The 24419-nt window shown below is 48.1% G+C and overlaps 1 protein-coding gene across 7 annotated transcripts in view; it reads right to left on the bottom strand.

Moving 5' to 3' along the window:
• The window catches only part of BCL2L1 (BCL2 like 1), a 50344-nt gene extending 27046 nt beyond the window's left edge, over positions 1–23298 (bottom strand). The window contains exons 1-3 of one of the 7 annotated variants that reach the window (XM_059133623.1): positions 21913–22867; positions 20928–21621; positions 10970–11846 (exon numbers count right to left, since the gene is read on the bottom strand). In XM_059133623.1, coding sequence (XP_058989606.1) covers positions 11745–11846; positions 20928–21491 — 666 coding nt within the window. In that variant the 5' untranslated portion in view covers positions 21492–21621; positions 21913–22867 and the 3' untranslated portion in view covers positions 10970–11744. Of the gene's footprint in view, positions 1–10969; positions 11847–20927; positions 21622–21912; positions 22868–23049 lie in introns of those variants that run through there. The other 6 variants (XM_059133619.1, XM_059133622.1, XM_059133618.1 and 3 more) reach the window with 6 other exon arrangements.
• Between the last annotated feature and the right edge of the window lie 1121 nt (positions 23299–24419).

The following is a 24419-nucleotide window of genomic DNA, read 5'->3' as shown; positions in this document are numbered from 1 at the left end:
TGACATCTTCCCATTCTCATTAAATGGAAGGAAGCGCCTTCCAGTTGCTCAGGCCAAAAATTTGGGGACTCCTGTCTCACACCTCTTATCCAATCATCAGCAAACCCAGTTAGCCCGACCTTTAAATTATATCAAAGCTCTGACCACTGCTCCCCACTTCTGCCACACCTCCACCCTGGTACGAACTAGCACTGTCACCCACCCAGCTTCTTCTTCTTCTTCTTCTTTTTTTTTTTTTTAAACTTCAAGGTTCTTAAAGATTTTTATTTATTTGACAGACAGATCATAAGTAGGCAGAGAGGCAGGCTCCCTGCTGAGCAGAGAGCCCGATGTAAGGCTTGATCCCAGGACCTAGGATCATGACCTGAGCTGAAGACAGAGGCTTTAACCACTGAGCCACCCAGGTGCCCCGACCTGCCCAGCTTCTTACTGGTCTCTTGCTCCTGCCTTTGCTCACCCACCCAATTTTTTTTTACGTCTCCTGCTTCTGCCCTCACTTGTACAGTGAAAACAGGGGCTTTGGTTAGTTCACACTGTATGCCCAACCTATAGTGCAGTGCCTAGTGCATGGCAGGCACTCAATAAATATTGGTTAATGAACAAATGAATGAATGACCAGTATTTCTCAGGAAATGACTCAGATACAGAGGGGAGGAAGGCCTTCCTGAGTGCCCTCGGCTTTCTCCTGATGACCTTCAAGAGTCCCAAGGCAGTGGTCAATGTCCTTCCGTATTGTGAAATGTCCTGGGTACACAGCATCATCACTGTGTCATCCACTTGTGCCTGCACATATGCACACACGCAAGGACATGGGAGCCGGGCAGCTTCTGAGAAGGCATAAGCCTTGGGCACTTATTTCTAGGGAACTGTCCTCCATCTGTCTCTGCACTGTATCCACTTTTATTCTTGCGAATGATGAGTCATTGGAGGGTCTTGAACTGAAGAAAGACAGGATCTAACTTCTGTTTTACAAAGATCACTGGTTGCTATATGGGTAAGAGATTAGAGACAGGCAAGGGTTGAAAGAAACAGAGAGAGCCGATCAAGATGTGAGAGAAGGAATAAGCAACAGCTAGGCCTTTCCACATCCCACTTTCAGGCTTTACCCAGGCTAGTTCCCCTGCCAAATTAAGAAACAACAATAGCACATGCTGGAGAGGAACTCTATTCAGTAGTTTCCATTATTATTATTTTTTAAAGATTTTATTTATTTATTTGACAGATTACAAGCAGGCAGAAAGGCAGGCAGAGAGAGGGAAGCAGGCTCCCTGCCAAGCAAAGAGCCCAATGTGGGGCTCGATCCCAGGACCCTGAGATCATGACCTGAGCCAAAGGCAGAGGCTTAACCCACTGAGTCACCCAGGCACCCCAGTGGTTTCCGTTATTAATATAGCACCTTATTAACCCCCTCAGTAGCCCTGTGAAGTGGGTTCTAACAGGACCCACAATTTACAGAGAAAACCGAGGCTATGAGAAGTGAAGTCAGCTGTCAAAGATTACACAGCAGACTATTAGCATCTATCCACAGTGTATTCAGGCTCCAAAGTCCAGTTCCAAGACCACCTTTTCCAGGAAGCCCTACCTGACCTTATCCAATGGCCTGGCCTTCTTTTGAGAGCCTATCTATAGGACTACCATTTATTGAACACCCCCAGGCTGCTGGGTGCACTGCCAAATGCTCTAGTGTGTTATGTAATATTCTAATGACCCAGGGAGCCATTGCCCTAGTGAAATCCGTTTTACCTGTGAAAACAGTGAAGCTGAGAGAAGCAGAGTCACAGAGCAAATAAGCCATCTGTTGTCTTACTCACTTGGCACTGAGCCATCTTTTTATTACTTTCTTCTGATTTTTAAAAAATGTATTTAATTTATATTTTTCCTTTACGGTCACTGGGTCACAGGGCAAAGGCTGGTATCCAATAGAGCACAGTGTGGTGGATGCTCTGCATGGAAATCTAAGTTTTTTTGTCCTCTTGACCAGACTCTAAATGCCGTAAGGCCAAAGGCCACAAATAATATTTTTGTTTACTTATCCTCTAGTGCTGGGCCTGGGCCTCAGACTTAAGCAGAAGAGATCAGAAGGGTCAGGAGTTCTTGCTGAGGTCACAAGGATAAATGAAGGTGGAAGAGAGGCACTGGGGCTCTCCTGTGAATCCCTCTATCTCTCAAGGACCCTCTGATCCTTTTGCTTGAGCAGCTTTCCAGACAGCTTTCCCCAAGATGAGCCTTCCAGCTCTCTAGAAGTAGAGAGCACTGTTCCAGCCAAGCCCCTGCGGAGAGGTGGACCACCTGTACTCCATGTTCATTCTGGGGAGACTTGCAGAGCCAAAAGGAAGGGGCAATGACTTTCAGTTCCTGTTAATGTGTCTAGAAGCGGCAGCTGATTCAGCTAGATGATGTCACCTTCCCAAACCTCCTGACCAGCAGCTGAGATGGTAAAAGCAGGAAATTGGGGGATACTCAGCTGGTTAAGTCCAAACATGCCTCTGGCAAAGGCCAAAAGTAACCCCAGGCTTTGGGGGCATCCTCCTGAAGATAAGCTAAGAGAATTCTCTCAGTTGGCAAGGATAGTTAGTATCTTTTAAGACCCTTATTCCAAGATGCTTCCCCAACTCTCCTTTTGCTAAGCAGCTTTCTGCACATCCTGAACTAACAATGCTTCATTTATTCCAAAGGTGGGGCAACGGAAAGAATTCTAGTTTTAGAGCCAGACCAATATGGATGTGAATCCAGATTCTCCTGTGTACAAGCTGCAGGATCCTGGGCACAGAACTTCACCACTCCAAACTAATTTCCTCACTGGAAAAAAAACTGGGGCCAACAGACCACTTACCATATAGGCTGGGTAGGAGAATAAAATGAGAAAATGCATAGCGTACCTGACATGGGCTACATGCGCCAGTAAGTGGAAGTTATCATCTTCATCTCCAACATTCCCAAGGGAAAACAAAGGCCCAGACTGGCTTGCCAGTGTCAGAGCTGAGTATCTGTATTGGCCCAAAGCTTGGACAAACCAAGTCCAACCCTGCCTTGCTTTTCTGTTTACAAAATCTTTGCTTCAAGTCTTCCCAAGCTGGCTCTTTCTCCTTAATCTACTCTCAGGTCAAATGTCACCTCTTAGGAGAGGCTTTCCTTGATCTCCCTATATAAAGTTGCTTCCCTAGATACTCCATTACTCAGTTTCATTTTCTTTACATTGTTTAAGCTTCTGTTTGAAATCATCTTATTTGTTTTTCAGGCTAGCTATCTCCCCCACTAATGTAAGACTTCTGTGACAGCAGTGTCCTTCACTGTCTTATTCATCACAGCATCCCCAGCACTTAGCACAAAGCCTTGGCATATAAATGGTGCCCAATAAACATTTGCTGAATCACCAAAATGAATGAATGCACATGGGATGGCCAAAGTCTGAACTGACAAATGCCCCACACTTACTCTTCTGCTGTCAGTTCAAGGTCCTGGCTCCCATTTCAGATGCTGGCACTGCTACCTGGGAATCAGTGGACCAACAGGCGGTCAGGATGGGCATCTATGTCGGGCAATGACTCATCTCCTGGGATACCACAGCTGCCGAGGAGGGCCTCGGAATCTTTCCTTGGCACCCAAGGCTCCCGCAGATCTGGCTCCAGCTGACCTTTCTGGCTTTATCACCCAAGAGGGGCCCTTCCACACATACTCCAAACTGGATCACTGCGGCTTCTGGGTCTCCTTTTGAGAGTCCATCCCAGCTGGCGCATCTTAGCTAACATGGACCCCTTGCCGGGTGCACCAGCCCTCCTTTTTCCTGACTATGCTAAGCCCCAGCTCTAATGGTCCCTCTGCTGTGATGTGTTTCTCTTACTTGGCATTTAGCATTTATTGGTGGGTTTCACAAGATCTCTTTTCATGTGCATTATGTTCTCTCTTTCTAATTCAGTTCAAAGTGTCTTGAGAGAAGAAATGGGTCTTCAATGGCAATATCTCAGTGAATAAATCTTCTGGGGAAGAGGCTCTCTGAAACAAAGTTGGTTGGGTCCATTGAGGGGTTGGGGCAAGAGACAGGCTCCCTACTGGACTGGTTCTTTTAGTAAATGAGAAAGAAGAGATCATGCTGCCTTAGTCCAGGAGCTCAGCTGATGAGGTGGTGAGGGAGCCAACAAATCCTGGACTATTATATGCAGTCTGGGACAACCCCAAGGTCATGTTGTGTGCTTGGATTTTATTTTATTATTATTTTAAATAGGCTCCACCCCCAAAGTGGGGCTTGAATTCACAACCCCAAGATCAAGGGCTGCATCTCCACCAACTGAGCCAGCCAGGCATCCTGTGGCTAGATTTTTTAAAAAGGGACAAAAAACATTTTCAAGAATCTGGGCATAATTTAGTTATCAAGCATAGCAATAGTAGAAAAACTCCGCTCAGTTCAAAATGACTCACGTATCCATTTTTGTGGACTTATTTTAGTTCTGGATCTAGTTTTCTTACCTACACTTTTCTTTCACCTGACACCCCTAGCTAAATCCTTCTAGTTACATGAATTTTGCTTAGTTGCCTCCAACTCTGTAGAACCGAATGAGGTTCCAATAAAAAATAAGAGTTGGTTTAGTTTTCTTTTAAATGCTACAATGTGGCAGGGGGGTGTCTGGGTGGCTCAGTCATTAAATGTCTGCCTTCAGTTCAGGTCATGCCTGGGATAGAGCCCCGTGACAGGCTCCCTGTTCCTCAGGACGCCTGCTTCTCCCTCTCCTACTCCCCCTGCTTGTGTTCCCTCTCTTGCTGTCTCTCTGTCAAATAAATGAATAATAATAATAAATAGCAGTAAATGAATAAATAAATACTGCAATGGTATACAAAAAATGGTGTTCCAAACAACTCATTATACCAATTAAAGATAAGTGACAAAAATAATGCATGTAAATCACTGAATACAGTGCTTGGCACGTAGTGACAATTCAAAAAGTGAACTGAAACAACACTCAATTCTTAATGGCTTCATTTCTCTGGGTCTCAGTTTTTTCATATGTAAAATGAAAACAATATATCAGGTTTATTCATATATTCAATCATGCATTCCAAAATCATGCACTGAACAGTATTTACTATCTGCAAGGAATAATTTTAGGAACTACAGATAAAATGATGAACAAACCAAAGTCCCTATAATCATGAGGCTTGTATTCCAGTAGAAGAGACAGACAAAAATCAAGTAAACAACAAAAGGAATATGTCAGATAGAGGTCAGTGCTATGACAAAAAATACAACCAGGCAAATGACTAGAGAACGATTTAAAAGTAGCTCAGCTACGTTAGACCAAAGGTCAAACAGAACCTCTCAGAGGAGGTGACCTGAGAGCTCAAGGGAAAGAACCAGCAAGGCATACACCAGGGCAAGCATTCTAGGTAGTGGGAACACCAACTACAAAGGCCCTCAGGCAGGGACAAGTGTCACAGAAACCAGAACAGCAGAAGCCCCTGCCAGAGTACAGAGGAGGAGTGGTAGTGTGGATGGAGGATGGAGAGGCAGCCAGGACCAGGTCCTGCAGGCCTTAAAGGACTTGGTAAGGACTCTGGGTTTTATTCCAAGTGGGTGGAGAGCTGTAAGCAAGAATGTTGGTTTTCTTTACCTGGTTTTTATTTTATTTTTTAATTTTTTTTAAGATCTTATTTATTTGAGAGAGAGAGAGAGAGACACAGAGATAGTGAGAGAGAGAACGAGCAGGGAGGAGAGGGAGAAGCCGTCTCCTTGCAGGAGCCCGATGGAAGGTTTGATCCCAGGACCCTGGGATCATGACCTGAACTAAAGGCAGACGCTTAACTGACTTAGCCACCCAGGTACCCCATGAACCTGGTTTTTAAAAGACCACTTTGGCTGCAGTGCTGGGGCAGTAGTGATTTTTTTAAGGTCCCTTTCCAGCTCCAAACTTCTGATTCCTTCCCTGTCATTCCAGGCACCCACAAACCAGTTCCAAGAGCAAGAAAGATGCACCCTACTCACTCCAGAGGGCGCGAGAAGACGAATGGTTTCTGCCTAGGGCAGAAGTAGGCAATCTGTACCACCTTGTTCTGTAGGAGATGGAAGGAGTGGCCCAGTGAGGGAGGGGTGGGAATCCCAGTTTGGAAAACATCCCCAAGCCACCTGTATTGTTTCTGCCTCCTCTGTGGAAGTTTCTGCCAATGACACAGAGCTCTGGAATGCCCCCCCCCCCCAACCATACACACACACACCCAGTCTTCCGTTTACAGAGGCACAGTTGTACTTTGCATTCCTCCCAGGATTTAGCTCAAATCTACCCTACAGGAAATGGTCGATAAAGAGCTACTGATTGATTAATGAAGACAGGGAATATTCTCAGCCATTAAGCAAATATTAATGAGTTTTATGTTGGTCTTTGGGGAGGCAAGGTGATTAAGATGGGTTTCTGGCCTTCAGTGAGGTCAGAATTCAGTAGACAGACCAAAAACCACAGACAGCTACAATGTTGGATACAAGAGTAACAGCAGCAACATTTACTGGGTCCTCATGCAGCAGGGGAACATGGGGGCTTTGGAGCCGGCAGGCCTGGGTTCAAATCACAACTTCACCAATTAGTAGCTGTGCATCTTTCGGCAAATCCCTTAAACTTCCCTATGCCTCCCCTTTCTCCTCTGTAAAATGAGAACATTAAGAGTACCTACCTCAATAGTATTGTTTTGAGAATTCCAATTAATATATATGAAACACTTGAAGTATAATTGCATGAGAAATGTTAACTATTGTTAAAGTTACGCTAACATCTGTGCTGAGTATCACATGTATGAGGAAACCCTATGAGGCACATATTACTGTCTCCATTTTTCAGAGGCTCAAAGAAAGGGGTGAGGGGAAGGTGCCCAAGATCAAACAGCTGGTACATGATGGAGCCCAGATTCAAACTCAGCTGTGACTCCATAGCCCATACTTCCAGTAACAAAATGATCTCATTTTCTTAAAAAGCTCCCACCATAGTGCTCAACCCGCAGCAGGGGCCCCATAAAGGGAGCTATGACTATTATTACATTGCCCTTGGAAATTTTCCAGTAGGAGTGCTATGGAGCCCAGAGTTAGGGCTTCTTTCAACCTGAAGGGGGGTCTGCTGGGTGTTCAAAGATACTAACCTGGGTGTGAACTACATACAGGCTTTGCTCTGGAGTTCCATGGGTTTCCTCACTGAGGCTTGGGGTACTAATTTGGAATGCCAACTTCCACCACTAAATCAGACCAGAAACTGCCCCCAGGTGCCCAGACACCTGTGTGGACAGGCAGGAAGTTTCCTCTGAGTTGAATTCTTGTCTGGCCCTATACAACTCTCAGTTTCATCACTTAGCCACCAGCCCAGGGCCTCATGCCTGCACCTGCTGACTGACCTGGTCCCAGGAGACCCTGAGCCTTAGACTCGGGCTCCCTCCCTTGACCTTGCCCCAAAGGGCCATTTCTGATGACTCCCTGAAGATTTCTTTGATATGGTAACCCCCAGGATTCCATGTGAATGTGGGTGCTATGAATCAGAGGTGAGCGTGGGGTGAGGCCCGCTGTGCCTCACAGTTTTATGTTGAAGCAGTGCTCATCCTAGCTGGGTCAGGCTTCCCACTCAGCAGTCCAGCCTAGGTTGGCAAGGACATCTGAGATTAGGAGTTAATTAATACTCATTTCTACTTCCCATCTGAATCACACTCAGAATTCTGGCCTTGTCTGGTAATTTGACTACTGAAGGCAACCAATGGCTTAATGTCACTGAACACTCAGCCACCAACTGCTAGGCTGAACAGTAGCTGATAACAGTGAATGAGACAGTTTTCAGCCTCAATAAGCTCAGAGTACCTTACTTTAGTCCTTCTCCCAACAGTTCTGTGAAAAGAATACTATTTCCATTTGACAGATGTTGAGACTTAAAAAACTAAACTGTCCAAATTCATGAAGCCAGATAAGTGAGAGAACTACCTATCACTTCCACTCAAAAAATGTAGGTTGAATGAATGAATGAATGAATGACACAGCTATGACTGTGACCTCCTCAGTCAAGGAGCTGCAACAAAACCAAATATTTATAGTTCTCAAAGTGCTTTTTCATCTATCATCTCCCTGAGTCTCACAGCTAGCCCACGAGGGAGGCAAGGCTGGTGTTATCTTTCTACAACAGATGAGGCAACAGGCAGAGCTTGGGCAAGAAGCTTATGGCCACACAGCAAACAAGGAGTGAAGCCACTCTGGAGAAACTCAAGAGTCCTCAGAATACCTCGTTTAATCATTCAAGCACGTGGCATGTACCTACTAAGTGTAGCTATGCTCCTATGTACTTTATTTTTATTATTTTTAAAAGATTTTATTTTATTTTTTAAAAGATTTTATTTGTGTGTGTGTGAGAGACAGACAGAGCAGGGGGAGGTGTGGGGGGCGGGCAGGGAGAAGAAAGAATCTCGAGTAGATCCTGCGCTGAACTCACAGCCGGATGCGGGGCTCAATCTCACGACCATGAGATCATGACCAGAGCCGAAACCAAGAGTCGGACACTTAACTGACTGTGCCAGCCAGGCACCCCCTAGAGATTTTACCTTTAAGTCATCTCTACATCCAACACGGGGCTCGAACTTACAACCCTGAGACAAAGAGTCACATGCTCTACAAACTAAGCTAGGCAGGTGCCCCAAGTCATGTGTGTTTTAATGTTCAACTCCCTAAGTCTTCCACTTAGTTGACAATAATGACTGAGTGCTTTGTATGTTCCAGGTTCTGTGGCAGGTTCTAGGGACACAGCAGTAAATAAAGCAGAGATCATCTCTGCCCTCTTGGAGGCACTTGGCAAAGATAGAAGAAAATATGCCCTATTGCCAAATGCTGGATCAGCAACACTCACTGTGTACAAAGCATGACTTGGGGCACTTGTGGAGGAGGTGGAAGGCAAGGTTATGGGCCACAGGGCTCAGCTTCAGGAATCCTAAAATCTCCAAGCTCTTGGTTCAAAGGGTATCCACATACTCTCTCAGCCTACAAGTTTGCTCTTAGGGAGTAGCTCCAACAGCAATCACAGCAACTTGGTCACCTGTGAATACACTGATAACAACAGCAGTAATAGTAGCCATCATACTGAGTAACTACTATATGCCAGGCTCCATGCTAAGTGTTACATGTATCCTACCAGTTACTTTCATGCTCCCAAGAATCTTTCAAGAAAAACACTAAAGGCAGCCTTTTCTGCCTATGGGCCCTGTCCCAGGCTTTAATAAAACCACCTTTACACACACACACACACACACACACACACACACCATTATCTCTTTTTTATAGAAGAGGAAACTAAGGCTAGGGGAGACTAAGTAATTTGTCCAAGGAAAGCTACAGAGCAAGTAGGATTCAGTAATTGGTTTGGTAAATTTTGTACCTAACTCTTAATTGATGGAATTTATCCTAGGGAGGCCATGGAGAGGCAGACACCAGGAATAACAGGAATAGCTATTGTCTAGAAGGGCTGGAGCCTCCAGAACCCCAAGAGATTCTTCCTCACCGCCTTCCATCAAGTCTGAAGATCATACAGATGAGAAGGTAAAGAGGAAATGGGTAGGTATCCTCAAGCTATTTCTAAGGCAATAGGAGTTTTCTCTCTCCCCCCACTAAACCTCCAGGGAAGAAGTCTGTGACCTCTATTTGTCACCCATCAACCCCCCAGAGACAGAGAGAGGTCGGCATGGATGGGGGCAGGCCACTCTTTTCTGCCTGGGACTGGGTAGGTGAGGGGCACATCAGAGAACAAGGGAGAAGCCTGACTGGACAAGAAGCTTATACATGTGATATGGTGCATGTCCTTCACATGGAACCCACTTGGGGGAATGCCAGGACACCTTTTGGACCCAGGAAGCCTCAGAGAGAAGAGACCAGTACAGCCCTAAACTGCAAGCTAAGCTAACAATTTCTAAGCACTGTAACTAGGTCATCAGGTTCCTAGAGAAGCCAGCTGTGGCTGGGGGATGGGGAGGGAAATTTTGTAGTCTACCAAGATCCCTACTTCCCTTCAGGCCCCGCCCTCTCTGAAATCTGCACCTGCTTCCAAACTGACCCCTTCCCCCAGCTGGGCCCAGCTGTCAACGGCTCCCAAAGCCCTGCCCCTGCTTTCCCTGGGCCAGAACCACAGGGGTTGCTTGGACAGGAGGTATCTTATTACCACCTGAGCCCTTCAGAAAGGGAGCTGTAGGACAGGAAAGGAGTGGCCGCTCCTGGTGGTATTTCTTGCTCCATGAGGGCAGCAAGAAAGTTGGGCCCCTTTGGGCCTACCTAGGGTACCTTCCTGGCATTGTTGCCACAGGTGGCAGGAGACAGGTGATGTTTACCCTGCTGAGACAAGACTTGCCAAAAGGCTTCAATCAAGCCTTTGAATCTGCACCTGGCCCAGAGCCCCAAAATAACAACCAGGGCAGTCTACCTGATCCACAGGTCGCAGGTGCCTCTGGCTTTTATCTCTGTGCAGTTCTGCCTGCTGTGCCCCAGCTGGAAAGGGATTCTCTTTCCCAGAAGTTACGGGAGACCTGGAGGCATCCCTCCAGAGTTGGGCCTCTCCTCACTGGCCCCATCTGTACTGTCAACTATCCCCATCCCTCTGCCCTGAAACCTCTACCATTAGTCACTGCTCCCTTTTTCCTGACCAGCATTACTGACAACTCAGACCCTTTTCAGCCAGTCTGCCTTCTCACTGCCTCCCAAATGCATCATACACTTTCTACCCACCAGATCTGCCTGGGTGGTTCTTACCTCCCGAGGCTGCCCTTGTCACACTCTTTCCACCTACCGAAAACCTTCCAATGGTCCACATCTTCCTAATACTGATACCTAACACTGATTGAGTATACTATACTACATCAGGCATGGATGGGCTACAGGGTCACTCTCTCACTCATTCAATATTTGCTCCTATGTGTCTCCTATGTACCAAGCACTCTGCTAGATGCTAGGGATGAAGGAAAAAATGAGACAAAACCCCTAAACTCTGGGAGCTTAGATTTTACTAGAGGAGACAGACAGTAAATCTTTTAAAAAGATTTATTTGACAGACAGAGATCATAATTAGGCAGGGGGGTGGGGGAAGCAGGCTCCCCACGGAGCAGAGAGCCTGATGCAGGGCTGGATCCCAGGACCCTGAGATCATGACCTGAGCTTAAGGCAGAGGCCCAATCCACTGACCCAGTCAGGCACCCTGAGAGGTGATATTTAAATTGAGACCTAAATGGTAATATGATGGTCCTGATCAAATTTAGAGAACAGTGATCCAGGCTAAAGAAACACAGCATGCCTATGAGAAAGAGATTGCTATCATCTTTGTTAAGGGATGACTATTATCTTCCTTTTACAGATGGGGAAACTGAGGACTCACTGTGAACTATTCAAAGCTACACTGCTGAGAAAGCTATTATTCAAGCCTTGGGTGATCTTTCCCTTTCCTGACACTTTCCACTATTGGCACAGAAAAGTGTCTGGGCTGGTGATGCAGTTGGCAAGGGAGAAGGTGCATACTGACGTTGCAGCCTGAGACAGAGGCCTTGAGACAGAGTCATCAACTGGAGAACTGATGGTGGAAGTGGGCTGGTTTGGCAGAGGTCCAGGGCACCTGTGGGATGCAGCCATCACGTCTGTCTTCTTCTACTTCTGGAAACTATACCACAGACATGGCACAGTTTGCCTGGAGTGTTTCAGGTCTATTCCTCCTGCTATAAATGAGTTTGCTTCCTTAGGGACAGAGACATTTTTGTCACCTAACCTGCATCTAATAATAACCCTTCATGTTCACTGAGCAGATGCTGGCTGAGCCCTTACCCAACCTCAGGCCGTGTGCCAGGAACTCGGGGTAAAATAAGCCAGTCCAGACCTGCGAAGAAGCAATGACACAGTGGCTTGAGGTTAGGCTTTGGCACCAAATACATCTGAGTGCAAGACCCAGACCTGCCTCTTGTAAGATATGTTAGTGTAGGCATGTTAGAGAGCCTCTGGAAGCTCTGGATTCTCTGTCTTGACACAGCTGTAAGGATCAAACAAGATGATTATGTCAAGGGCATAAACATAGTACTTGGCACAGAGCAAACACTCAACACACAGTATCTGTTATCATTACTAGAAAATACTTCTGCATTTCACTTTCTTGCTTACTCTGATGGGCTGATATTCTTCTCTCATTTAAGGGTGAGAATTTGAAGCTGATATGCCTAGTACTACACCACAAACAAGCAAACAAGCTAAACTTCAAATCTGAGTCCAGACTTTTACACATGGGTGTATGGAAGGCGATCAATACACACCAATCATAATGAACCTTGCCTGGTGTGTCTTGCAACAGAGGGGGTGGATGGGTGACACACATAGGCTGACTCAGATGGCAGAAGGATACCAATAAGGCCCAAGGTATGTGGAAACAGTCCACTGAGGAACAGGACCCAGATCCACTCACCACAATATCCACAGGATCCCCAGCACTTGGCACATACAAAGCCTGCACCAGTATTTGCTGATTTAACAAATGAAACACAACTCTGAGAACAGCTCCAAGCAATGAACAGCCTTAGGGAAGACAGGCATGGTCAATTACACTGTGCTCAAAGTCAGAACACGGATCCTAAGTCTGACTCTGCCATTTACTGTGGGACAATCTCACTTTGCCTTAGTTTCCTCCCTAAAATGGGACTGAATGTACCGACCTCACCTACTCAAAATGATGAATACAAAGGAGCCTGGTATATTATTAAAAGGCATCCACACTCACATAATAGCTATTATCATCATGCTACAGACTACTAAGGCAGTAAAGTGTTGAAGGTGTCATCTTGAATCTGAATCCCAGATTGCCTTGGTATTAATTAGCTTACAAGGCCCTGAACACATGTCATTTTTCTCTGAGCCTCAGTTTTCTCAACCGTAGAATGACAATAACCTTGTAGGTTTTAAAGGAGGGTAGAGATAAAGAACACAGGCTTTGGAGTAAGGCAGTCTTGGTAACACAGAGATCATGTTGGTAAAAGTCCTGTCATGTAAGTGGCCCTGGATAAACGCTCACCATCACCTAGCTGGTACAGTGAAGGGGAAAGGGCGGAGCGCAGTATTTCAAAGTGGGAGCTTGTAAGTGGCTATGCCGCTTATTAAACGTGCTACCTTGCATAAGTTGTTTAACCTCTCTCTACCTCAGTTTCCTCATTTGCAAAATGGGATAACTTCAAAGTGCTGCTAGGTGAATGGAATAAATAATGTAAAGCACTTTGAACAATGCCTGGCATAGAGTAAGCTCTTGATAAATGTTAGGTACTATTAATAGTAATGTTAACAATAATATTAATCACCAAGTGGAATAAGAGGGAGGGACTGTTTAATCTTGGGATGTGGGCATCCCACGGAGTAATTCCAGGGAAGCGCTTGGACAGCTGTTTGTAGGCAAGCTTTCAGCCTCTGAGAGAAAGGCTCTTCCATAGGAAGGACAGGAGACTGGGGGGTTCCTGAGCTAAAATCCCAGTCCTGCTGACCAGGAGGCCAGCCTCTGGGGAGGCAAGTCAGGCTCCTTGGAAGGGACACTGTGTTCCTGGCTCCGCCTGACCGGGGGAACAAAGGCACGTGTGTGTGGCCAGGGAGGAGGGAGGGGAATGTTTCCCTTTCAAGAGCGGAACAAAGGATCTGAGGCATAGTTGAATGCGTTCCAATCCCCTCCCAAGCTAGCTCCCATTCCTCAGATGATTGTCCAACAAGGTTTTCAACCTTTCTAGCTTCCTCCAGAAAGGTGAAGGGGGGAGGGGCAGCCCCACTTCACTCTATCCTCTGTCATCAGTCTCTAAGAGGCAGGATTTACATGTGCCAAACCTCCAAGATCTCCCTAAGGAGTCTCCATCCTGTGCGGGGGGGGGGGGGGGTGGGGGTGTGGGGGGGGGGGTGGGGACCTCTGAGGGAACTCAAGGTTAATGGATGATACAAGGCACTGCAAGTGACAAGCTTAATGTTCCTCTAGGGGGAGTCCCAGACTGAAACTGCTACTGAGTGATGGAGCCATGAAGAGAGATCAGGAGTTCTGACCAGCCCCCCAGCATGGGATGGGGGAAAAGCCTGACAGAACTAAGTGGAAATGTATTTTCAAATCTTAAAGGGATGATCAAGGGCTGGAGAGAGAAGCTAGGTGAAGGGTCAACAGGGAGGGAGGAAAGAAAGTAACTGACAAGAGGAAAGGGAGGGACATGTCCAAAAAAAGCAGTTTGTGGGGAGGGGGGAGCCTTTAGGGACATGACTTTCCAGTTTCTACACTCTCGCCAGCAGGAATCGGCTGCAGGGCTGGGACAGGAAGCAGTCCATGGAAGTAATTGCAATGGCATTTCCTGAAGAGCGAGAGAAAAACCTCTAGTTCCGAGGGGAGCTCTGGAGTCTGCCCAAAAAGCCCTGTAGCTTAGAGCCAGTTTGTAAGGCTCCAGCTTGGACTGGGAGTCTCATCAGGGATGGAACCAAGTACCAGAAGGTCCCAACGGCAGTTTCTTTCTGCAAAAACACTATTTGCAAAAATCAATATGTAATAAACGGGAAGCCAGAAGGAGCCCTAGGATGCGGCTGCTGTTTACTGCTAATATGTACAGTCACTGTTCTGAAAGCCTTAAGACATGGATTAACTCACTGAGTCTTCAGAACAAGGCACTATTATGATGGTCATTTACAAGTTAAAAGACTTGCCCAAGGTCACACAGCAGAAAAGTGATCAAGTGCAGATCCGAAAATCCAAGTCCTGCATCTTCCCCCTGATGTGTGACCTTGGCAAGCCATTTCACCTTTCCCAGCCTGCCTTCCCTCCTGCTCACCTCCCTGGATGGCTGTAGGCATCAAAAAGGCATGATGGATATGAAAGCGCTTTCTGAGCTGTAAAGTACTACATAAATGTAGTTTATTATTATTGAAGGGTCCCTCAGAAACCACCCTACGTTTACACTGGGATTATTTAATTTTTGTAGTTAAAGTATAGCTGTTGATAGAAAAGAGACATTCTTAAATGTAACTAATGTGAAACTGGGCCTTAATGGAGGAACTGGCCTGGGGGTGAAGCGAGTCGGCTAAGGCAAGACAGCGAGTCTGAGCAGACTGACAGCAGAACAGGAATCCCAAAGCTTGTAACACTATGACATAGGAACACCAAGAGCTCCTGTCATGACGAACACTGCTAGGACCTGTCTGCCTTGAGGATGTGTTGGAGGGGCACGCAGTCCAAAAAAGAGAATGGATGTTGAATGGGTTTCTGATACGAGTTCTGTGATGAAGATGGTAAGAATTATGATACCAACATATGCCAGGCTCTACACATCACAGGCATGCCTCATTAGGTCTTTGCCATGACCTGATGAAGCAAGTATTATTTGCCCCAAGGTCACACAGCTTCATGTGGGTGAGCTAGGACCTAGGCCTGACAAGCTGCAGTTACTCAGACTGAACTACTGCTAGAATGGAGGACCATTCAGGATACCAAATTCAAAGATAATTATCCCTAAAGAACATTTAGCTTATTTAGACTTGATTTCATGACCTCTAGGTGGTAAAAAAATGTGGCTTCCATCAATACACCTTGTGTAAGCCTGGCTGTATTCTCTAGTCACTTCTCACTACTTCCACCTCAGCCTCCTGGTTAAACCACTCTTCTTTCTCACCTGGCAGGTGCACCAGCCTTGTCACTGGTTCCTCCTGGCTGCAGCCCTTGCAGAATTCAGATCACTTCACCCCTGCTGCAAACTCTCTCCAGGCCTCTCTCTCATTCATCCACAGCCAAGTCATCAGCATGGTCTATAACACCCGGCGCAATCTGGCCTTTGGCCACCTCTCCCCTCTCAGTCCCAACCACTTTTCCTCTTGCACATTCTTCAGGCCTTGGCTCAAACACTATCTTTCAGTGATACCGATCTCTGAAAACTGCAGTTCCACCTCCCTTGCAAGGCATGACCCTAACCCATTTTATTGTCTTCAGAGTGCTTACTATCACCTGATGTTTTATATACGTGATACATGCTTATTGTCTATTTCTCCCCACTGGACTGTGAGCTTCACAAGGACGGAATCTTAATTTTATTTAAGGCAATAGTACCCCTAATACCTAGGACAGCCTGGACATAGGAACTCAAAAAATATCGTCTGACTCGATGACTGAATGATCAGGTCAGTGAAAATTCCCATTACTGTCATTCTGGTTTGATAACTGTCTGTTTCTTCAGAAATTTGGTGGGCATCTCTTTCATTAGGTACCTGCTATGCCCAAGACCTCTGCTCTGTGCTGAGGAAGCAAGTGTGGACAAATGCGGACTCCACCTTCAGGAAATTCCTAAAATCTGGTAGAGATTTAATAGTGTGAAAAATGTCTTCTTTACACTAAGTTCATGCTACCAACGTTACTTTCACTTATCCAAGTTCTGTTGGGTACTCTACCAATAAAAAAGGCACAGCCCCTCTTCCTCCAGATATTTGGTGATCATAATCTCTCGAGTCTTCTCTTCCCCAGGCTGAACAAAAAGACCCAGTGGATTGTCTGACTCAGGTAGCCAACTGGGAATGGGGAAGAAAGACTGGGACAGAACAGAAGCTGCTCCAGGAGCAGAGTGACTCCTTCAACAAGAAAGGAGGCATCCCTAGGGAGGACTCTCTGGAATTAGGTTGGGCGTGGGGGTAGGGACAGGGCCCTGCTAATTAAGACAGTAGGAGACTATACTTCTGTCAAAGAGCAGCTCATTGAGAATTACTCCTAAATCCATCCATGCCGAACCCAGACAAGACCACGGTTGCTGAATGAAAGCCCCATGATGGAAGGCTGAGGACGTTGGAAAATGCTGAAGCCCACTGGCCTCAAGACAGATACTTGCTGGGGAAAGGACAGCTGACAACCACTGCTTCCTGCAGCCCAAACAAATCTGGTGACTGCCCACACAAAAGTCAAGAAAACCCTCTGGGTTCTGTTGGGACCCCCTGAAAAAACACCTGGGTAATTTTCTACCAGAAGCTGAAGGGCTCTATGGGGCCACTGGGGAAATTAGTCCCAGGACGTTTGGAAAAACCTGTGATGGTGACAGAGTTCCAAGAGCAACCTCAAATGTACATGCAGAAGAACTGAGTGTTTTGAGGTGGAGTCCCTCACACATTTCTACCTCACTTTGGGACCTGAATGAGATTACTAAAAATTTCCACGTTTGGGGTTTCTAATGGGGTTTCCCCAAGATAACCGCAGAATTGCCAACAGCTGCTGAGATCTACAAAGGTCACTGAGGTGCTTCAGCTGACATATACCCATGACAAAGAAGCCAGAATAGGCAAGAAGAAACCTACAGGATCTAGAAGACCACAGAACCAGGCAGCCTGGGAAAGGCCAAATTATGTTTCCTCTCTCCACACAACAGTTCATTGCTCTCGACAATGGTTTTCCATCAAGCTAAGGGGTTTCCCAGGGGCTGCGATCCCAAAATGCCTTGCCACCTGGGTCCTCACCCTAAAATTGTCCACATTCCCATTGGAAAGCCCCCAAAACACTCTGTCCCTACAGAGAAGATCGCATCACATTTCATTCTAGATAAGTATCTCAGGAGTTGGCTTTGTTTCTTGAGAGACTCTGGGGCCAAAGTTCAGTTTTCTGAGGCAGATGGTCCACTCATTAAAACAAGTGCTTCCACCCTACAATTAAGGCCCAGGAAGGGCTTTTGTTCTAGATTCTTTATTAGAGTCAAGCTCTGGCAGGTGGCTGCCATTATTCTATTTTACAGGTAGGAGAGATGGATGGACGAGACACAAACAGGTTCAGCATCTTGCTAGGTGACTCCAGGCAGGCAGTGGTGTGGCCACATGTGGAATTCCAGTCCTTGGAGCTCACCCACAATCAAGAAGATATAACCAAAGCAGGCCACCTCCCCCCCCCCCCCCACGATTCTTATCTACTGGCCGGGCCTGAGAGGGTTTAACAACGAAAGAACTGACAAGAAGGTCACTCTGACTGGGCAAAAACCCTGATGCCTTTACCAACGCCAGAATCTGAGGCTACTACACACATACCTTGGGGAACCTGCTACTACCAACAAAGGAACTGTTCTACCTGTGGCTTCCTGAACCATGTCAGGATCACAGACCAGAGCGAGCTCCTCCATGGGCATGTCTGTGTGGCCCAACAGCATTTCTGCCCTTCTGTGCCAGGATATCTGGGTCACTTTACCACTCCTATGACAACCTGATGTGGATGGAAAAGACTTTAGGCTTCAGACTCAGGCCGACCTCGGTGTAAATTCCCACTCAAGTCACTTAACTGGCTGAGGGCTACCTGGAGCCAGTCACCCGGAGCTTCACATATAAACTGGGAAGAAACGCACCTACCTTGAAAAGTTACTGTGTGGGATATATGAAACAGCACATCATTTCCATGAGGGAAGGTATCATGTGAGGCTTACTGCCAGCGCCAAGCACAGGGCCTGCCTCAGAGTAGATGCTCAGAAAATTTTGGTTGCGTGAGTAAAAGACCAACACAATGCCTCATACATGAGATGTACTCCATAAACGCTTATTTCCTTCCCCTTTTCTGCAGGGATGCTAAATTTAAAGCATTATCGCAGGGTAGTAATGGCCCACAAGTCCTACACTCGTGGATCTGCCACAGCCTCCAAGAGGGTTTTGAGATGCCACTCCAGGAGCCAGTCAGTGCAGCTCAAACAGGATGGTATTTGACAGGGACGTGTGTGGGTAGCTTCTATCCAAAGGATCTCTACTCTAATATTCTTTACCTCCTGGCCTCAAGGAGCAGGTGTGCCCCAAAATGGTGCTGATATAACTGGCTTCTGTACACATCCCCTCTGTTCACCAAGAGGAAGTAACATATGGTATATTGTCTAACGGGCTCTGAAAATTCTTGAGCAAAGATACAGAAGATGGAATTTCAATCCAGGGGTGATCTAATGAACTTGCCCAGTGTTGCTGTGTCTAAATTCTTTCTGTATATAATACTGGGCGACTGGCAATTCTCTGATCCAGGCAGCCCTCTGCAGGGGCTGCTGGACAGAACAGGCACCTTTCCCAGACTGCCTTTTGTTAATACCTGGCAATAACCCACCTGGTATTAGCACCCCTACCCAAGGACAATAGTCAGGCAAGGTGGGCACAAGGCCCACATCTCTACTGGGAGATGCCTCAGAGGCTGGGTCTGAAGTCCTGGAATCCTGTCCCTCCTGTAATCAGCTGAACAAATATTTGCCCCCAAAGAGAATCAAAGCAGGAGGGAATAGGCGAGGTCATCACACAAACCAACAGGAACTATTTAATCATTTATCCCCCCAGGGAGTTCATTTACAGAACGGCTTTCAAGTCCGGTCAGCCTTAGCTGGAGAGCTCTCCACCTTTACCTCCCCCAACCCCACCCCAGTCATCTGACCTCCACTGACTTGACCCCTTTGTATTTTACAAGAACTGGCAGCAGGAAGAGTTAATGGAGTTGCAAAAAAATGGGAAAAAAGACAAGGGGAAGGGCCAACTAGGCGGTGTCTGGCTCGGAGGTAAACTGAAGTGCCACGCCCTAGGCCCGCCTATGGATAATTTGCATTCTTGACATTCCTGAGTCCGTGGTGCAAGGACCCTTCCATCTTGGCTCCTTCAACAGATGACTTATTTTGCCCAGTCTGCTCAATTTTCTGGGTGTGCTGAGGGGACCGAATACGTCTCATAAACCCTGCATCTCCTCTAGGCAGGGAGATCAGCAAGGCAATTAGGACTGAGTTCATTGTAGAAGAGCAAAAACTGTCTACAATGACCACTGGTAAAGAACTCTCATCACTATCTGCTCCTAAGTTGGTGATGGGCAAGAGAATTCTCTCTCCCTGGGAAAGGAATGGGGGCGCGGCGTGACTCCTGCGTCTGGAACCAATAACAACTACTACAGAAACTTGCTGTTTCTGTAGTCAGCTGCTCGCATTAGCTCCCAGATTTACAATGTTCTGCAAGGCAAAGAGGGCTTGCCACCTTTTTTTTGCGGGGGGGCGGGGGGGGACTGAGGCTCAGGGTAAACCGGCCTGTCCAAGGTCACACAGCTGGTTGGATGACAGGGCTGGCACTCACACCTCTATCGCTTGTTTCTGAAGTCTGTTGCTGAATCTCCATATTCCAAAGAGCCCCACAGACCAGGTTCTTGCTTCGCCAGCCAACAGTGCTCCCTGAAGAGGCCCTAGGGCCCTGGCCGGAAAGCAACAGGCAGAACAGCTGGAGCTCCCCAACCGACCCCAGGCAGTGAGGTGCAAAGTCCCCAGGCTTAATGCGTGACACAGCAAGAGCTCCACAAACAGGCCAACTGTGCAGAAAGTTGCACCTTTAGAGCAAACGAACAGGGGGGTGCAGCACAAACACAACTGGCCCACTGGCACAGCTTACACTGCCCTAAAATCTGACAACCCTCAGCCATCCAAGCCAGAGGGAACTTCTGCCTGGCCCTACCCTGTTCTGAGATGAGAGGAACATGTATGCAAACTCTGAAATAAAGGGAACTTGATTTGTGGGAGGGAAGCCCACGACAAGACTGACATCCCCGGGGGAGTAAGAATGGAGGGGCTCAGAGGCATTACACTCATCAGCCCTTTCTGTGGTGAGCCATTTTGTCAGGGTGAGGGGGAGCCCTGGAATAACTTTCCACTTGCAAAGATTTGGGCCCAAATGAACACACAGGCTGTGTTTTCCTCTAGTGAGAAACTGGAACACAAGTATGAAAGAGTAGGGTCATGAGGGTGACCAGAATGAAAGATGCCTGGTCCTTCAAGAACTAGGTCATCTGTGTTTGAGAACAGTTAACCTCTTGTGGTGCAATGAGGCTGGTCACATCTCCTTAACAAACAGTCTCCAATAACCACCCAGCACAACAGAAAGAGATATGGGGGAGAGGCTGTTTGACATCTCCCGGATGGGAGGCCAAGAGAAAGGTACACACAAGGGGCGTGGTCCTTACCCAGCCGCCGTTCTCCTGGATCCAAGGCTCTAGGTGGTCGTTCAGGTAAGTGGCCATCCAAGTTGCGATCCGACTCACCAATGCCTGCATCTCCTTGTCTACGCTCTCCACACACAGAGCCCCACCGAAGGAGAAAAAGGCCACAATGCGACCCCAGTTCACCCCATCCCGGAAGAGTTCGTTCACCACCTGCTCAAAGCTCTGATACGCTGTCCCTGGGGTGATGTGAAGCTGAGATGTCAGGTCGCTGAATGCCCGCCGGTACCTCAGTTCAAACTCATCCCCAGCCTCCCTCAGCGCTTGCTTTACCGCTGCCATGGGGATCACCTCCCGGGCATCCAAGCTGCTGCTGTGGCCAGTGGCTCCATTCACCGCAGGGCTGTCCGCCAGGTGCCAGGATGGGTTGCCATTGATGGCACTGGGGGTCTCCATCTCTGATTCAGTCCCTTCTGGGGCCTCAGTTCTGTTCTCTTCTGCATCACTAAACTGACTCCAGCTGTATCCTTTCTGGGAAAGCTTGTAGGAGAGAAAGTCAACCACCAGCTCCCGGTTGCTCTGAGACATCTTTATAATAGGGATGGGCTCCACCAGTCCATTGTCCAAAACACCTGCTCACTCACTGAGTCTGGTCTCTGCTTAGTGCTTCTCTTCTGAGATCCGAAGCCAAGATAGGGTTCTGATGGGAGAGAAAGAGCTTCAGGGGAAAAAAAAAATTAATATGCATGCCCTTTACCCTACAATATCCTATTCCCCTTTCAGATACCAGAACTGGTTTCTTTGTAGCTCTTAGGAAGGTCTGGGTCTAGCTTCCAAAAGACTTCAATGAAGTCAAATTGAAAGCACCCGTGGGCTGTTTCTGAATCACTATACCGGCTTTTTTTTTTTTTTTTTCACCCCAACCACCCCCTTTTCTCCGAAATGCTTTCCTCAGAAAGTCACCCCCACGGGTAATCTGCCCCTCCACCCCCACCTCCGCACCACCTACATTCAAATCCGTCTCAGGCAGCCGCAGGCAGGTGCAACCCCCGGAAGATCTTTTGTAACATAGGTCGGGAGAAGAGGTGGCAGCCGGGATGCCGGCAAGTCAGCCGGCCTCACGGCGGCTGGCAAAAAAAAAAGGAGCTCCGGCTGGAAGGATCATGCGACCCGGCAGGCTGGGAGCCCAGAAGGCGACACAGGAATTACGAAGCTCAGGAACCGGCCCCCTCGCTTGCTTCCTCCTCCATCGCCTGGATCGAGGGCGGCCACTCGGCAGCGGCCTCCTGCCACCCGGGAGCCCAGCCCCCTCGCTCTTGCACGCCCCTTGGCTCTCCGCCTCCTGCTGGGAGCCAGAAGAACTCTCCCGGAGGTGGCTGGTTGTGGGGTTTAGGTTTTTTGTTGTTGTTGTTTCTATTTAAGTATCAGCTCAGGGTAAGGCTTCCGAAACCCTGAAGGGACTTCTCAATGGGGCTCAAGGTTTCGAGAAGGGACAGAGGGAGGGGGAAACTGCCTCGGATCTGCGGTCTGACTTCGGAAAGGCCATCCCGGGGCCTTTCCGGGAGGCTGACGGCCGGGGACCCCCCAGAAACACCGCTGATTTTCTTTGACTTCCCCAACGGCCCTGGACGTGGCGGTGGTGGGGGGGGATTGCCGGGCCCTCCATTCCCCGCACGGACACAATGGCCGCCGGCGCCCTGCACAAAGACGGGGTGAGGGTGAGGCGCCGGGCCTCTCCTCGGGTCGGGGAGAGGGACTGAGGCCTGTTCGAGCCTCCCCCCCCCCCCCGCCACCCACAACAGCTGAGACCACGTTTTCCTGAGGACAGGCCCAAGGCGGCTTCCTGGCGCCCCCGGGAGGGCTTGGGGGCCGGGGGCTGCACCTCTCCGGAGCCCGGAGCGGGTGGGCTGCGGCCTGGCGGCTTCTCCCGCGCGCTAGGCCGGGTACCCGCCGGGCCACCGCCCCGTTGCCAGGCAACCGCTCTCCCTCAGGGGCGCCCCCTAGTCCTTTCAGGGAGGAGGGGTCTCGCCCCCGGCGGCCCGCCCCGGCGTGGCCAATCAGCGAGCCCAGTCGGCATAGAAGCGGGACGGCGAGGGCTCCCATTGGGCGTAGCGCCTGCCACGCACAGGGGAGGCGGCGCTCTCACCTGCGAGCCCCGCGAGCCGTGGGGGGCCACATCCCCCCTTCATCGGCCAGGTCGTTTCCAGACGCGAGGGCTCTTCGTGGCCAAGTTCCGCGCCACGGACCCGGGCCGGCCTACCTGGCTGACGGCTCGCGCTGTCTCTTCCGAACGAGCCGGCCTCAGTTTCCCCTGAAGAGACCGGGGGAACTTGCAAGCTCAGTCACTTCCGGTGCCGCGGCAGCGCGCGCGAGCCCGAGACGCAAAGGGAGTGCGCGCCTTGAGGACTGGCGTCAAGACCTAGGAGAGAGCGCCCCCTTGCGGCAGATCTGGGGACTCTGGAGACGCAAAAAAAAAAGCAACGTTTATATTCATTTTTCCATGAGTTCGTTCATTTAATCAGTCAACTTCATCCATCTGTGAGTTTATATATCTAAAAAGCGTCGCGTTGTAGCTAAGAATCTTGTGTCTTGGATGCCAACTCTGTCAGTTGGGCCAGTTCCTCAACGGCTTGGTGCCTCAATTTCCTTAACCAATCTCCCTCATTCAGTTATTGCGAGGACTGAAAGAGTTGTTATTTATGAAATTTGTAGCACAGTGTGTGGTCCATACTTTATGTTGCATAAATCTATCCCACAAATATTTATTATTTGGGTTGCTAAAGATAGAAACAAGACAAGACATGGCCCCTGCTTTTATGGAGACAAACCCTTGAGCTGGAGAAAGACAGTAAACAACTAAGAAGATACACAAGGTAATTTCAAATAATGGCTAGTGCTATGAAAGGAGTGAGTCAGGGTATTGTCATAAAGAGAGTGAAGGGAGGTACTTCTTTAGACTGAGTGATCAGGGATGTAAACCTGCCCTGCCTGCCCAGCAAGGGGGGGGGGCATTTATTCAACAAATTGTATATGTAGGATGGCCAGGGATGGCCTCTTTGAAGAGATGACACAGAATCCAATACGGGAAATAAAAGAAAATGCTGACCCATGGTAAGAATCTAGAGAACAGCAACTTAGGAAGAAGGAACAGTTTATGCAGAATATCCCGAGGCGGGAAGATCTTGGCATTTTCCAGAAACTGAAGGAGAAGCAAGTTGACTGGAAGGTAGTGAGGGAGAGGAAATGTGGCATGGGAGGAGGTTAGAAAGTCAACCATGGAAGTGAGTTAGACTTGATCCTAAACACTGAGGGGTGTTTTATGTTCATTTAATTGATTAAAAATAGGTATACACAAACACCGAAAATTACAAATATGTAAAGAGCACAGAATGAAAAAGTTAAATCTTCCTCCCACCCCTGCTTTCCCTACAGCATTCATCACTTTCTTCTGAGGTCTTCAGAGATGGCTGGTGTATTCACAGGCTAATTACGTGGACAGATTTTTTTTATACAAAT

Source organism: Mustela lutreola, chromosome 9, assembly GCF_030435805.1.
Source record: "Mustela lutreola isolate mMusLut2 chromosome 9, mMusLut2.pri, whole genome shotgun sequence".
NCBI classification, from domain to species: domain Eukaryota; kingdom Metazoa; phylum Chordata; class Mammalia; order Carnivora; family Mustelidae; genus Mustela; species Mustela lutreola.
The sequence above is the reverse complement of the archived record's forward strand: the minus strand, read 5'-3'. Positions and strand labels throughout refer to the sequence as shown.